Raw genomic sequence first — 13,926 nt, 5'->3', positions numbered from 1 at the left:
AGAACCTGCAGCTTGGTATAGTGGCACTTGCCTGTAATCTCAGCACTCAGGAGACTGAGGCAGGATTACCATGAGTTTGAGGCCCACCTGGGCTACATAGGGAGTTCAAGGGCAGTCTAAACTATATTTGGGATCCTTTCTCAAAACATCCAAATTAAAAAAAACTATAAAAAGTACCCTACAAAGTAGAAGAAGGAGAAGAGAAAAAGGAGGAGGAGAAAGAAGGAGAAAAAAAAATCTGGGATTAAAGCAATGAACATACCCCTACCTTCATGTAGCTAACATTCTAGCAGGAGCAGATGGACAAAAAATTAATAGGAATATGTTACTGGTGATTAGAACTGTAGGGAAATATTAAGCATTGTAAGAAGAAAAAGAATGGGATGAGGGAAGACTGTAATGTTGTGTAATACTGTGGCAAGGGAAGGTCTGTTCAATAGATAAGACCTAAATTATATTTTTGTGTGTGATGGTAGAGATCAAACCCTGGACTAAGTAATATGAATTATGTTTTAAACATTCACTCCAGCTATCATGTTGGAAAAAGGCTATACAGAAGCAAGGTGCAACTAGGAAGATAGGAGGCTATCATGGGAGTCCAGATAGGAGGGATGCTGCATTGGACTAGGTGATAGTAGTAGCAGGGAAAATGAGTGTATTGCATGTGTCCTCAATGTACAACTAAAAAATAATAATACAAAATAAAGGTACAACTGACAAGATTTGCTGGTGGATTGACTAACGAAGCATGAGAGGGGAATGATGCCTGTTCACATGGACACAGCACAGGACTGGACCCTGCATCTAGGGCCCATTGATTGAATGAGTATGTCTTTGCCAGTAACAGTCAGCCAAGCTCCTTCCAACTTCAAAGATCTCTTCTTTCTTATCTTAGAGGTAGTATGCTGTTATGAATTAAAACAGAGTTACTGTGTATCCTCAGCCTGTGTGTCCGGTGTTACTGTGGATCCTTGAAGGTACTATGATATTCTCAAGTGGTTATATCATCTACATAAAATGCAATTTCCACTTCTGTAAAGATACAGTATCTTCATTACAGAGTTATTGAGAATACCCAGGCAGTATACATTAAAATGCCTGATACAGAGCCTAACATAAAAAAAATATATATAGCTTAAGAAAGAGCCATATTAAACCAGTTCCCAATTAACACAAGCAGACTACCAACCAGGTGTGGTGGTGCACGCCTGTAATCCCAGCACTCAGGAGGCTGAGGCAGGAGAATCATTGTGAGTTTGAGGCCAGTCTGGGCTACATAATAAGTCCAGACTAGCCTGGACTACAAAGAAAGACCTGTCTATAAGTAAATAAATAAACAAACAAACAAGCAGACTATGGAGAAAGGGTTATCTTTATTTGGATTGCAAAGTACAAATATGAACCAGGTTTGGAAATACAGGTTGTAACAGTTCAGAAATGGCACCAAAAACTTCCAGAAGGGACCATAATAGCATTCCTTTGTAGTTTTGGTGATGGGGTGAGGGTTCACACAAGCTTTCCTCACTTCTAATATTTTCCTCAGCAATTGAGAATTAACAAATTAGCAAGAACAGTTAACTCCAATTTTTCCTGTTCCTCCTCAGCATTTTTCTTTGCTAACACCTTCTCCAGACTGTCCTCTGCTGCACTGACCCCTGCATGGAGTAGCACCAGAATGGCAGGAGAGAAATGTCTTGACACAAGGGAGAATGGGCATCCATTCTCTGGGTGGTTGGGGGAGGGGGTATCAGAAAAGCTGCAGGCACAGATACCCAAACTCTTCTGAGATTTCTCAGGGAAGAGACACAGGAAAACACTGATATCTGTTACACTGTGACATCAGCACCTTTGGCTTCCAAAACACAAATGGTAGACAAAATTGCCTAGGCAAGACTGCAGTCCAACTCATAGAGTGGCTCTGACATCCTACATCCCAACCATCAGAACTCTCCTCAGGGCACTCTGATCCTGGGAGATCTTCAGAAATAGATGGGTCATAGAAATAGATTGGGCCATCTAAGATTTGCCACAGGGGAGTATGGCATTGAGCCAGACGGCAGGGATGTGAGGAGGGCCAGGTATATTGCCAAAGTAACAGTCTAGGCACTTGAAATATTACTGTTAGATTGTTAAAAACTAAATAAATTAACATACATAGAATAAAATAAATATATAATTTAAGAGGCATTTTACAAACAAACAAACAACAACAAAAAATAGTTTTTTTTTTTTTTTTTTTTCCAATCTTGGCAGAAGTCCCAAAACTCAGAGTTCTTGGGCTTATAATATTTCACAGTTAGCTCATCAAATCCAGCTCTGGAGGGTCCAAGTAACAGATGCCTTGGTGGCTACTTGAGTACACAGCTTCTCAACCTTTGTTGCTTTCTTCTAGTCCACAAATCTTTCCTTCTTTTCTCTCTTTCTTTTGTATTTTTAGTCAAAGATCCTGGAGTGTATCGGTGGAATTTAACCAATAACTTTAATTCTGAAGATGAGTATTTAAATATTTTTTAAAACTGAGAGGAGAGTAGGTTTGGTGGGAGAAAATCAGAAGGTCCCAAAGACCCTTTCCCCTTTTACTCTCCTCTGATCCAAATCCCACTGGACATATTCTGTTTGGCACTTGAAGGTTGGCATTTTGGCAGAGCAATTACAGGAGGTCCAGTCAAGATGGCAACTGGAGGTGAAGTCTTCATGGCGAGTTGTGAAGTCCTTTTCTTCTGCAGTGTTGGCAAACAACTTGTGGCTTCTCAGAGGTAGCTGGCCTCCGCTGTTTTCCTAAAGCATAAAAGGAAGACATTTAAAGCTGGGCTAAGCCTAAGGAGGTCTTAGGTGCCTCTGAATACAATCTTAAGAAGTGAAGAGATCATCTAGGAAAAGGAGAGAGAACAAAGGGCTAACAACCGAAGAAGCTGCCCTCTCAGGTAACTCTCTCATAACTTTCACCCTAACTGGACCTGATCCTTCAGCAGTCTTTTGAAAATAACTCTGAAATTGGATGCTGACTCTCAGGCCAGAGGGAAGAGCAGAATTCAGCATTGCCTGAAAGAGACCCATGAGGAGACTCATGCCGTGGTTCCTTTGTGTTAGCAGAAGGACAAACTATTACCTTGAGCAAAGGTCTTTCTCAGTGGGAATTAGTCATGCCCAACTTCACTTTCTCTTCATTTTCCACATCATAACCTCCTCTCCTATGGTACCTGAGGAAGAGAAGTTTTATGAGCAAGCCCTGCTTGCTAAAATAAAATATAGGTCCCAGAGCAAGTCACTCTACAGTCTCTGCCATGATGGCTCCCTCCATTACACTGAAAAGCCCAGAGGGAACAACATAGACTTCTGGTCAAAGCCCAGCTTCCCTGAAAAATGTGTATCTCTAATAGCAGGCTATATTTGTTTGTTTGGTTTGGTTGTTTTGTTTTGAGGCAGGGTCTCGCTATGTAGTTCAGGCTGACTTTGAACTGGAGGCAGGCCTCCTAGCTCAGCCTCCCAATGCTGGATTACAGGTGTGCAATACCATATCCAGCAGCATGCTACATTTTACAAAGAGCTTTCACATCATGAATTTGATTGTCATCACAACCTTACAAGTCAAGGGGACAGAGTGCATAATCACACTGATAGGTTATAATTCTCAGAAAGACAGGTAACTTGTTCTAGGTTTCACAGTGGATTGAGTATCACTGCTTGAAAACAGACGAGGTGCTTAGCAGTTCTTCTCAACCCAGAACATATCTGCACTGGAAGTCTGGCCTGAGGTCCAAATGCCTCAGTATTAAAAGGATAAAGCAATAGCACCACCATACCTTCATCTCCAAGCCATACTCTAATGCCATCAACAAATAAAGCCAGGTAAAAAAATGTTTGAAGACTGGCTCCACAGGTGTGAGGAGCAGAATCTGCTAGAGTAGGGGTGTAAATCTATGGAATGTGTGCTATTTGTTTTTCTTTTAAGACAAAAGATGTTAATATATGAGTGGGTTTTTCTAAACTAAAACATCAGTATCCAGGTTTAATTGCAGTGTTGGCACTTTGGGTTTTGGGTTGCACGGGTCACTATGGTCACCATCATTTGTTAGGCATGGCAAGGGTCACTCCAGGCTCCAGGTACTGGCCTTGGGTCATCCAGAGACACTAGGTTTGTGGAAAAGTTACATCCAGGAACAAGGTCCAGATATGGAGGCATGAGAACAGGGTTCATGAGGTCTCTTAGTTGAAAAGAGTTTGGGAGACCCAGGAGAAGGAGGAGGGGAGTGACTTGCAGAAACAGCCAGCAGGGGCTACCCAATACTCACCTAAACATGAGCAGTCCTACGATGACAAGCAGACAGACAGACGACAGCACCACAGCCACTACAGCCAGGATAGTAGTGTGATCATATGTATATAAGCGATTCTCTACGGGGAGGCTCAGCCCATGGCACCTCTCTCCATGGTAACCTGGGTGGCAGCTAGGTCAAGACAGAATAAAGAAACAGGGTTAGTTGTTTGCTCTCCTCTCTCTCTCTCTCTCTCTCTCTCTCTCTCTCTCTCTCTCTCTCTCTCTCTCTCTCTTTCTCTCTCCACCTCCCCTGTAATGGCACACCTACACAAACCCTATTTATCACTTCCTTTGAACACCATAGCTTCCTTCCCTCACTCAGCACCCCTCCTCCTTCACCATTTCTTCTAGCTCTCTGGCCCCAGAGACCTGCTCCAGGTAGAGGGAAAAAGCAAGAGAGGACTTGGAGTTCTCAGTATAGACACAAACCATGTGTGGCTTATTTATTATATGTGTGCTAAGGCATTCTGTCAGAGCCACTTAAGAGGTCTTGGGCACAAGGGCTGGTTGGTTGAGTTGAGGGGATTCAATATCACTCCCTCTAGTGAGGCCCCTCAACATTCTGACCCAGAAATAAACCCAGCCTTGCCCATCACTGCCTCAAGCGTCCAGTCCCTCCCTACCACTGCCCAGCCTATTAATAGGCCTTGTTCCTTTGCCAGGAGTCCTTTTTCTCAAATTTCTTCAACTCCCCCTTGGTACAAGGCCCAGCCTGGTAGCATAGTCTCTCTGGCCTCTAGAAGCTTCACTGTCAGTCCTTTATCAAAGTACAAATCAAACAAACCAAGATCACATCTTCCTACCTAGCTGCCTTGCCAGAGCATAAAAAAATATCAGAAACAATCTCTTGGCTCTTGTCACTCAAGAATTAAATCATGCAGCAACTGCCTCTCCTAATACAAAGCACTTCCTTAAAACTCTTAGAAAGACTCCAAGCTGAAGAAGTATAGCCACATCCATTGATCTGAACATCCCAGAGACCCTTCAATATAGGCAGGAGTTCCACTCTATAGAAAGATTGTGTGGTTTCCCAATGTCACATAATAGGACATAAGTATGGACAAGGATTTTCTGACCCTGAGCTCATCCTGCTGCCTACTCATGTCCACAAACCCACCTGCCACCCACAGTGGGTGGTGACACCCTTAGTCTAGGGATACAAGTCACTAGCTGCTGGGGAAGAAGCACTGAGAACCTGGTGGCTTCTCTTCTGAGCCACATCTTCTCTGGCAAGGAAGTTGTGTGCCTGCTGCCTCTTGGCAGGAATTCCTTCTTCCAGCTGTCAGGGCATCAGGGATACTACAAGGAGTAGATCTGTCCAGAGCTTCTACACCATCTCTTACCCACCCTCCCATGCATGTGTCCCATCAGTCCAGGTGGTAGAAAGGTGACCCCCAAACTGTGAAGACATGGAGGAAGCTCCTAGGAGTGTCCCTGGGAAGTCACTTGTGCACAGGGATTAGAGAAGTTAAGTGATTTGTCAAGCTTTACAACTAAGAAGCAGCAGGGCAAAGACCAAAAAACACTCCTAGCAGATTCTAAATTCATGATTCTGCTCTGCACAATACATGTAATACATGTTCTGGTAGGTTCCTGAAACTGTCAGTTCCTCCCCTCTGATTGCATTATCATCATCATCATTAATTCATAGTTTTAATAATAAATAGCAAACATTAAAGACTTATTATGAGACAAATACTCCATGCTAACTGCTTTACATTTAATCTCACTGGTTTGTTTTGGTGCTGGTGTTGAACCCAGGGCTTCAGGATTTCATAAATCACAAAACCATCTCTGCTAAGCATAAGTTACTATCCTCCTTGGGCTGGAGAGATGGCTCAGTGGTCTAAAGCACCTACTTAGAACAAGCTTAGCAAAGCATCAGGGACCGCGGTTCGATCCCCCAGCACCACATGCCAGCCAGCCCCGCCCCCTGGTGGGCTGAGCGGGCCACACACACACACCCCTCTCTCTCTCTCTCTCTCTCTCTCTCTCTCTCTCTCTCTCTCTCTCAAATGAATAAAAATTAAAAAAAAAATTTCTATCCTCATTTTGTTTAATTTAATTAATTTATTTTTGTTTTTGAGACAAAGTCTTACTTTGGTTCATCAGGCTCATCTTGAACTCAGAGTGATCTCTCTGCCTCAGCCTCCCAAAGGCTGGGATTACAGGCATGCACCACCACATTTAGCCAGCCAGTCCCATTTTAAAGATGAAATAGCTGAGGCTTAACGTCTGTTAAATAACTTGCCCAAAGTTATAAAACTAGTGAGTGACAGAGCCTGGAGTTCAACACAGCACTCCAGATGACTTCAAAGACTACCCTCTCTGGGGCTGGTGAGATGGCTCAGTGGTCTAAAGCACCTACTTAGAACAAGCTAAAGCACAGGGACCGCGGTTCAATCTCCCAGCACCACATGCCAGCCAGCCCCACTCCGTGGTGGGCTGAGCTGGCCACACACACACACACACACACACACACACACACACAAATAAATAAAATTAAAACAAAAACAAAAACAAAAACAAAGACTACCCTCTCTTAGGACAGAGGAGCTCAAGTTAAGCCTGTTTTACACTTTGAGCCCATCACTTAAACCCAAACCTCACAGGTAGTTACTCAGATGATACAAATAAAGCTTGGCCTCAGAGTCCCAAAATTCAATTACATAATCCCTACACCTCCACCCTGAGTCAAAAGGATAATAATGCAAACATCCTAATATTATCTACCTCCCCCTCCCTTTGCAGCTAACTTCTGGCTTCCCCAGGGAAGGAGGGGGTTGAGTAACATTCCAAGCATCCCAGGGTGGGGATGAGATCGTGTGTCTTGCTCAGAGCCAGCATCCATCAAACTAGGACACGTTCCTCTGTGTCTGTGACCCATTTCAGAACTTGCATTACAACAGACACAAGAATGCTCTAGGGCCCAGAAACGTCTTCCACACAAGATCTCTCTACCTCTACTGAGGAGGTGGCGGGGGCACCATGTGATGGAGGAGACTCAGAATACATGAATTCCAGACTGGTTCTGCTACTATTTCTAGCCAGGTGATGTTGGGCAAGTCACATTATCTTTCTATGCTTTGGATTCCTCATGTAAAATACAGAAATAATAAATGCCCAACTCACGAGAATATCACAAAAAGATCAAAGATATTTATGGATGAAAGCATGACGTAAAGACCAGGTTCCAAGGGCTGACCAGATAGGTCAGTGGATTAAAGTGCCTGCTTAGGCAGACACAGGGACTGGGGTTCAATCCCCAGTGTGTTGTGTCGGCCTTGACCTCAGAATGCCCTGACATGCCGATTGAGACTGGGCATGGTGGCACATGTCTGTAAACCCAGCACTTTGGGGGCTGAAAACAGGAGGATCACTACAAGTCCAATCTACATAGTGAGACCCTGTAGACCCTGTACTAAATACATTTTTTAAAAAAGACCAGGTTCCACATATGTATAGATGATTATTCAATCTGACTATAGAGGGCACTGCCCCTAACCCACAAAATGAGGCACCCAAGTCTGGTGGAGCCAAAAGAACAGGGCTTTCCATTCCTTCTTGGCATCTGGGTAGTGAGGCCAAGTAGATCCCCAAGCCTGTCTCTCTTCTAGCACTGGGTCCTCCCCACTCCAACGGCCCTCAGGTTTCCTCCAGCCACAGGAACTTTGAAGCCAATTATTGGGTCAGCAGCCAGTTAGGAGTCCCAGGATATTACTCTTTGTGGGCAACTTCTGGCTGGTGACGCAAAAGGGTTTTCCTGCTCCTGGTGGTTGCAGAGAGTTGGTTTAGGAAGCTGACTAGCTGTAAGCTCACCATGGCAGCCTGGACACACCCTGGTTGGCGGTTCTAGGGTCTGGAGGCAAGAAAGAGCCACAGAGTATCTCAGATGTAGGTATACAGGGATCACATTGCCCCAGAGCAGGAGCCCTGTCTTCTTGCTGCTTTCTGCCCTGAATACAAATGGCTGGAGATAGGAGGCAGTTGGACCAGACAAAGAATCCTGGTCCAGTCTGTGAAACTCTACCCAGGAAGCTGACATAGTCTCTAAGTTACATTACTATGCTCTTACGCTAGTAAAAACCTGAATGTCCTCTGGGACAACTGCCCTCTATAAAATCCTACCGGATCTCTGTAACACTGACGCTCTGAGATAAAGGAGAGATGGCATCATTATGATCACTCTCACTATCCCTAGGGCTGAAGAGGTGGCCTTGTGGACACTTATCAGGTTTCCTGAGCTCAGTGGTTGGCTGAGCAGGACAGCAGTCTTGCAAGGCTTCCCAGCCAAGCAGCAGAAGCCCCCTCCCTGCCAGTGTGGCCCATACAGGTTCCTGGCCCCAATCTACCTACTCTTCTGTACTACTCTCAGAATCACTTTCTCTATCCTGTGCTCATGATGCTATTTTACAAATTTAAGACAAAATATTTTCTGCTCTGCCCCAAGACATTGGAAGGGATGATATGGGGACTTTCTATGTCTTTCTTTTCCTTTTTTTTGAGATAAAGCCTCATTATATTGTCCAAACTGGTCTCAAACTTTCAGGATCAAGTGATCCTCCCACTTAGGCCTGATTTGGTGGGTGCTGACTCTGGGAAAGACAAAAATCTCATCCCCACCTAGGGATGCTTGGAATGTACTTAACTCAGTCCTCCTGTGTGGAAGCCAATAGTACATGTCACCAGGCTTGGCTTCTGTGCCACTCTTAACTTCCAATGCCAAGCTTCTGACAGAGATGTTATAAGAAAGGACAGACTGACTATGGACATGGTAGAGAGATGAGTCTGTCTACTACCTGTCAAATACAAGGTAACTCTGCTATGTATGATCAGACAGGGCAAGAGAGGTTTTAAAAGCCAAATGAAGCTAGGTATGGTCACACAATTATAATCTCAGCTTCTCAGGAGGTTGAGGCAGGAGGATCAAAAGTTAAAAATCACACTTTAGTGTGACCCTGTCTCAAAATAAAATATTTAGAAGACATGCTAGGCAGCCACACTTGTGGACAGGATAGCAAATAGTGTATACATAAGTGTCCTCAACTTTCCAGTGTTCAGGTCACAAGGGCCCCAGACCCTACCATAGGAAAGAGTTGATGTGTGCAGCCTGACGTGGGATATTGGCCTCAGGCACAGTGGTGACATTATGCCTGCCAGACAGCATGGCAGTGCTGTCACCCCTGAGGGATTGCCAAGGCTTCCACTTGCTGGGCTTGGCCTAGGAGAGGCTAAGGAACCCATGGCCCCTCCACCCACATTCCCACCCAGGGAAGGAGTGATGCTGCCTGACTGGGGACTGAGGCCTGTTTGGGTTTAGCCCATGAAAATCTGCCCAGGAAGCTGACATAAAGTCTTCCATTTCCTCCTAAGCCTGCACAAAGGCCATGTTCTCCCACTTACATGTCCCCCACCTCTTGACCCTTGTGGGTGAGGCAAAAGAGAGGAAGGCTTTCATTTTGCCCATCCAGTAATGATTCCTCTCTATACAGTCCTGGTTGCCTTAAAATCAACCCACATTTGTTAACTCCTGCGCACACCAACCCAAGTATATACATAGCTGCCCAACATGTGACCAAATGCACCTTATACCTGCTTGCAGGAGCTCCACTCCACAGGAAGCTGCAGTGCTATGTTTCCTACCAGCATCTCCTCCCACAATAGGAATGAGGCAGGAATAAAGGGCCTATTTCCACTTGTGAACTCTCCTAGCCACATGCTCATTTCTGGGTAAGCAGGAAATGTCCCCAAGGATCAAAGAACGTCACAAACCCATACCACAGGAAATTGCATCCTCTTTGGTGATGGTGGGGCCTTCCGTTGACTAAAAATAGTTCCCTTCCTCCCAACTTCTGCCCAGAGCTTGAGGAACAGTCACGTGGCTGACAGAGTGTACTGATGAGATTCCACCCTGCAAAGGGACACTTACATGCATGATGGAGCCCGGAACTCCTTCAGATATTTGCATTCTCCATGAATGCAGAAGTCCTTGTATTTCCGAAGGCATGGGTCTCTCTTCTTCCCTAACCCCTTGCCTTTCTTCTTTCTTTTCCCATGCTCTGCTTTGCTTGGTGTGACCAGAGCTTGAGGCTTAGAGGAGAAATCAACTGCAGAAGAAAGACACCCCAGTAAACTTTTGATCCCTAGGGGGGAGAATCAATCCAGTATGGTATTTGGAAGGACTATGTACCCTTTAACCCTACCTGAAAGAGGTCAAAATCTGAAGAGGGTGCATTGGCCCAACACCCCAAAGGCCAAAGGAAGAATGACTAGAACTATCAGAGTGAACTCTGAAGCTATGGAAGGTTTAAGAACCTCATTCCAAGAATGCTCCTTCCTTGAGTAATTGCAGCTTGCTGAGTAGGACGACCACCCCATCCTTGCTCCATGACCCACCTCCCACTCCCTTTCACCAACTTTATTCTATTTTGGTCTTCACTTCCTGAGGCTATATACCGTGACCCACCAGTAGGAAGAATAGTATCACCAACAAAAATTGGTTTTGTAGAAGGCATTTGGATGTTTTGGGGGTGGGAAAATCCTAAAATAAAAATGTCTATGTCTTCAGGTGGCCTCTGGTGTTCTCATTAGTACTGTGGTTCCCATTGTGTCAGGGAACCACAAGTTCAGGACAGACCCTGGCTCTAAAGTAGGAAGCTGACTATCCTTGGTAATGGGCTTTGCTTTTGCAATTTCAAGTAAAATATTTACCCCACTTTATGTACTTTATAATTTACTCATTTTTTCAAAGATCCATTTTCTTTTATCTCCAACTGTCCTGGCTATAGCTGTCTAGTATGAGTGGTACAATACATACAAGGGATAGAGAGGAAAACTAAGGAATTAGTCAGAAGAAACTGGACCTATAAAGCTTCTTTCCAAGCTTTAGAGGCTCAGGGAAGAAACAACCTTATCCAGACATGTAGCTGGGACTGACCATAGACTATGCCCATTAGTCCTGGGATTTGATGCCAGCCTCCTTCTCATTCTATCCCCAATAAGAAAATGGTGCTGTCCATAGCTACAGCCTGTGTCTGACAATAGACTGGAGACCTACAGGTATCAAGCTGGAAGTGACTTCAACAACACCATGGTCTGTCTTTCTTTCTTTCTTTCTTTCTTTCTTTCTTTCTTTCTTTCTCTCTTTCTTCTGAGGCCAGATGGTCAGGGGAACCTGGTGAATAGGACTACAGGTAAAGCAAGGCAGGGGGACCAAGCCAATCAGAAAAGGGAGAGAGATACTGGCAAGGTGACAGCAAGGTTCCTACAAGAGGCAGCTATGAGTCAGGTCGGCAGAGGTATGAGAAGCCATGTGGGTGGGGAGTGAGTCACAGCCCCGCCCAACCCTGGCCAGGCTAAGAGAAGAGAGCCAGGAAAATCTATGCTTTTCAGGGCATTGGTGATCCAAAGACCACTGAGAGGATGACACAGGACCTCAGGCTCATTTTTGGAACCTTAACGTATAAAAAGCCAAGAAAGAACCATAGGGAAGCTCTGGGTTAGGGGTGAGAAAGGGCATAGAGCAGGAGGCGGGGCTGGAACAGGTGGGTATCTTTCCAACCAAATATAGTCATTCCGGCCCCCAGGGCTCAGTCCTGCTCCACCCCTGATAATCACTGCAGGTGGCCAGGGGCAGGGACTCCAGCAGGCCTTGGGTAACTGCCCTATGCTTCTGCTCAGCTATCAGCACATATGCTGGTTAGAAGGACCCACATGGCCCATCCTTCTTGAGTGTTCTCAGGGGTGCAAGGAAGTCTCCAGGCTTTGTGTAGCACTCAAACACCCCACATTTCAGTAAAGCTCTCTAGGACCCCAGTGTCACCATTCCTAGACTTCTCCAAAGGTGCTGGTCTCTTGTAGGGAGTGTCCCTCCTCCCATTTCCCAACTTGGAGATACATGGATGGAGGACACTAATGCTGCAATTTGCTTTGTTTGGGCATCTCCACACTGTTCTATTTTGTACTTAGTGGTCACTGGATAGGGCAAGTAGGACTCGCACCCATTTTCACATAGGAATTCTAGGGAAAGCAACTCACCCATGCTCTATTCCACTACCCCAGCAGACCTCAGAAGACAAGCTGCCTGTTTCAATCTGTTGCAAAATATCCACAAAGACAGCAACTGCGTTAGATGAGAACCAAGAACAAGAAAGATAGCACCTATATGGCAAGATCTCCCAACCCCCTATCAGCTTATCAGCTTTTCCTTGAGGTCGTCTATGAATATCCCCCCAACCCACAGGGGGCCTAAGAGTGAATTTCAGATCTGCTTATTCTTTCAATTGCCTGTCGCAGATTAAGCTTCGGGTAGGGGTCCTCGCACTCACCTTTGTACAGGTCCAGATCTGACCCTTCCAAGTCCAGGACTTCCCGGGCACGGTCACCACCTCCCGTGGGTCGCAGCTGATCTGTAGATCCAGCGGGAGGGTCTGGGTCGCTGGTTGCAGCTGCCAGCCCTCTCTGAAACCTCTCCAGGCTCTCACCAGTCACCAACGCTGAGAGCACTGCGCTCGAAGAGAAAGGCCATATCAGACCCCCAACCTAGCCCCCAGGCCACCACGAACTGATGCGGATTCCCGCCTGCTAGTGCGCACGGGCCCCACCAAGTGGCCCGCGCTGGGGGCGCTGCAGCGACCTTCCTCGTCCCCCGTGCAGCGCCCCCATTCCCCGCCCCCGACCTCAGCAGCTCTGTACCTGCAGCCAGCAACACCGACGGCAGCAGCTTCATGGTCCCCGACCGCAAGAGACAGAGAGGCAGCAATCACTTTGGAGGCGGTGGCCACTGGGCGCGGGTACGCAGAGCCAGGCGACGGAGCGCACAGGCGATTCCTCCGGGCACAGTGTGTTGCCCGCTTCTGGGCACGAGCCTGGCTGGGACTTGAGCACAGCTCGCGGCCGCCGGGCTTCAGTCTGCTCGCTGTCGGTTCGCGCGGCCACCCGAGCCTCTGCACCTCGGTCAGAGCAACCAGCCGCGTGAGACGCACAGCTCTGGGATCGACTGAGCGCTCCCAGCGAGAGGCCGGGAATAAGGCTCCGGGAGGCGCCGGAGCTCCGCCCTGCCCCTCGCCGCCCCTCCTTCCTACCCCTCCCGCACCGGGAAGCTCGCCCGGCTCGCGGCGCCCGCCTCGCAGCCCCCAACTCGGCGGGCGCGGCGGCAGAGGGGGCGGGAGAACCCGGCGGCACCACATTTTTTGGGACCAGGCCAGGGCAGCAGCCTTCTGACTGTGAGTAGGGCTGCTGACCGGCAGGTGGCGGGGGACCAATTCCTACCTTTCCCCAAGCTCCTGTCGCCTTGTGACTGCTAAACCGAGCGCTCTGTTCCGGGCCTTGTTCTTGGGACCGGATCTGCTCCACACTGGGGCTCTCCACTGTGTTACCTTCCGAGTTTCATAAGCCGTGTTTTCTGTCTGTCAACACAGTAAGTAGTAAATAATTCACTGATCGTTTAAAAATTATGCACAGGAATGCCAAGAAGTCAGGTATCCTATAACCAGAGCAGGCACTTGGTGTCAAGCCAACAAAAGCAAAAGAAGTTAGTATTCTCTCAGATCTTGGGATGGCCTCCATCCATAGTCTACTTTAGGATATTTGAACTACGGATTATAGTT

General features: G+C 46.7%; 1 protein-coding gene across 2 annotated transcripts; it reads right to left on the bottom strand.

Annotated features, from left to right (window-relative positions):
- Positions 1–1,360: 1,360 nt before the first annotated feature.
- Hbegf (heparin binding EGF like growth factor) lies at positions 1,361–13,317 on the bottom strand. Of its 2 annotated transcripts, XM_023703408.1 has the most exons (6): positions 13,013–13,314; positions 12,646–12,822; positions 10,248–10,425; positions 4,293–4,448; positions 3,110–3,200; positions 1,361–2,778 (listed from the first exon to the last, which is right to left on the bottom strand). In XM_023703408.1, exons 1-5 carry the CDS (start codon positions 13,044–13,046, stop codon positions 3,128–3,130), a joined length of 618 nt encoding a protein of 205 aa, XP_023559176.1. In that variant the 5' UTR covers positions 13,047–13,314; the 3' UTR covers positions 1,361–2,778; positions 3,110–3,127. The 2 variants fall into 2 exon arrangements, with proteins under 2 accessions (XP_023559176.1, XP_023559177.1); XM_023703409.1 differs by lacking the exon at positions 3,110–3,200 and having other exon boundaries at positions 13,013–13,317.
- Positions 13,318–13,926: the final 609 nt, after the last annotated feature.

The sequence above is a fragment of the Octodon degus genome, unplaced genomic scaffold (genome assembly GCF_000260255.1).
Source record: "Octodon degus isolate 3935 unplaced genomic scaffold, OctDeg1.0 scaffold00169, whole genome shotgun sequence".
Lineage (NCBI taxonomy): Eukaryota > Metazoa > Chordata > Mammalia > Rodentia > Octodontidae > Octodon > Octodon degus.
This window is presented reverse-complemented; position numbering and strand designations above follow the sequence as displayed.

Bases quoted from the DNA above. Each gene is read 5' to 3' on its own strand.
- Hbegf (XM_023703408.1), bottom strand. From the start codon at position 13,046: ATGAAGCTGCTGCCGTCGGTGTTGCTGGCTGCAG. The intron at 10,426-12,645 runs GTGAGTGCGAGG...TTTCTTCTGCAG, and splicing joins AGATCTGGACCTGTACAAAG to TTGATTTCTCCTCTAAGCCT. The intron at 4,449-10,247 runs GTAAGTGTCCCT...GTCTTGACCTAG, and splicing joins TTCCGGGCTCCATCATGCAT to CTGCCACCCAGGTTACCATG.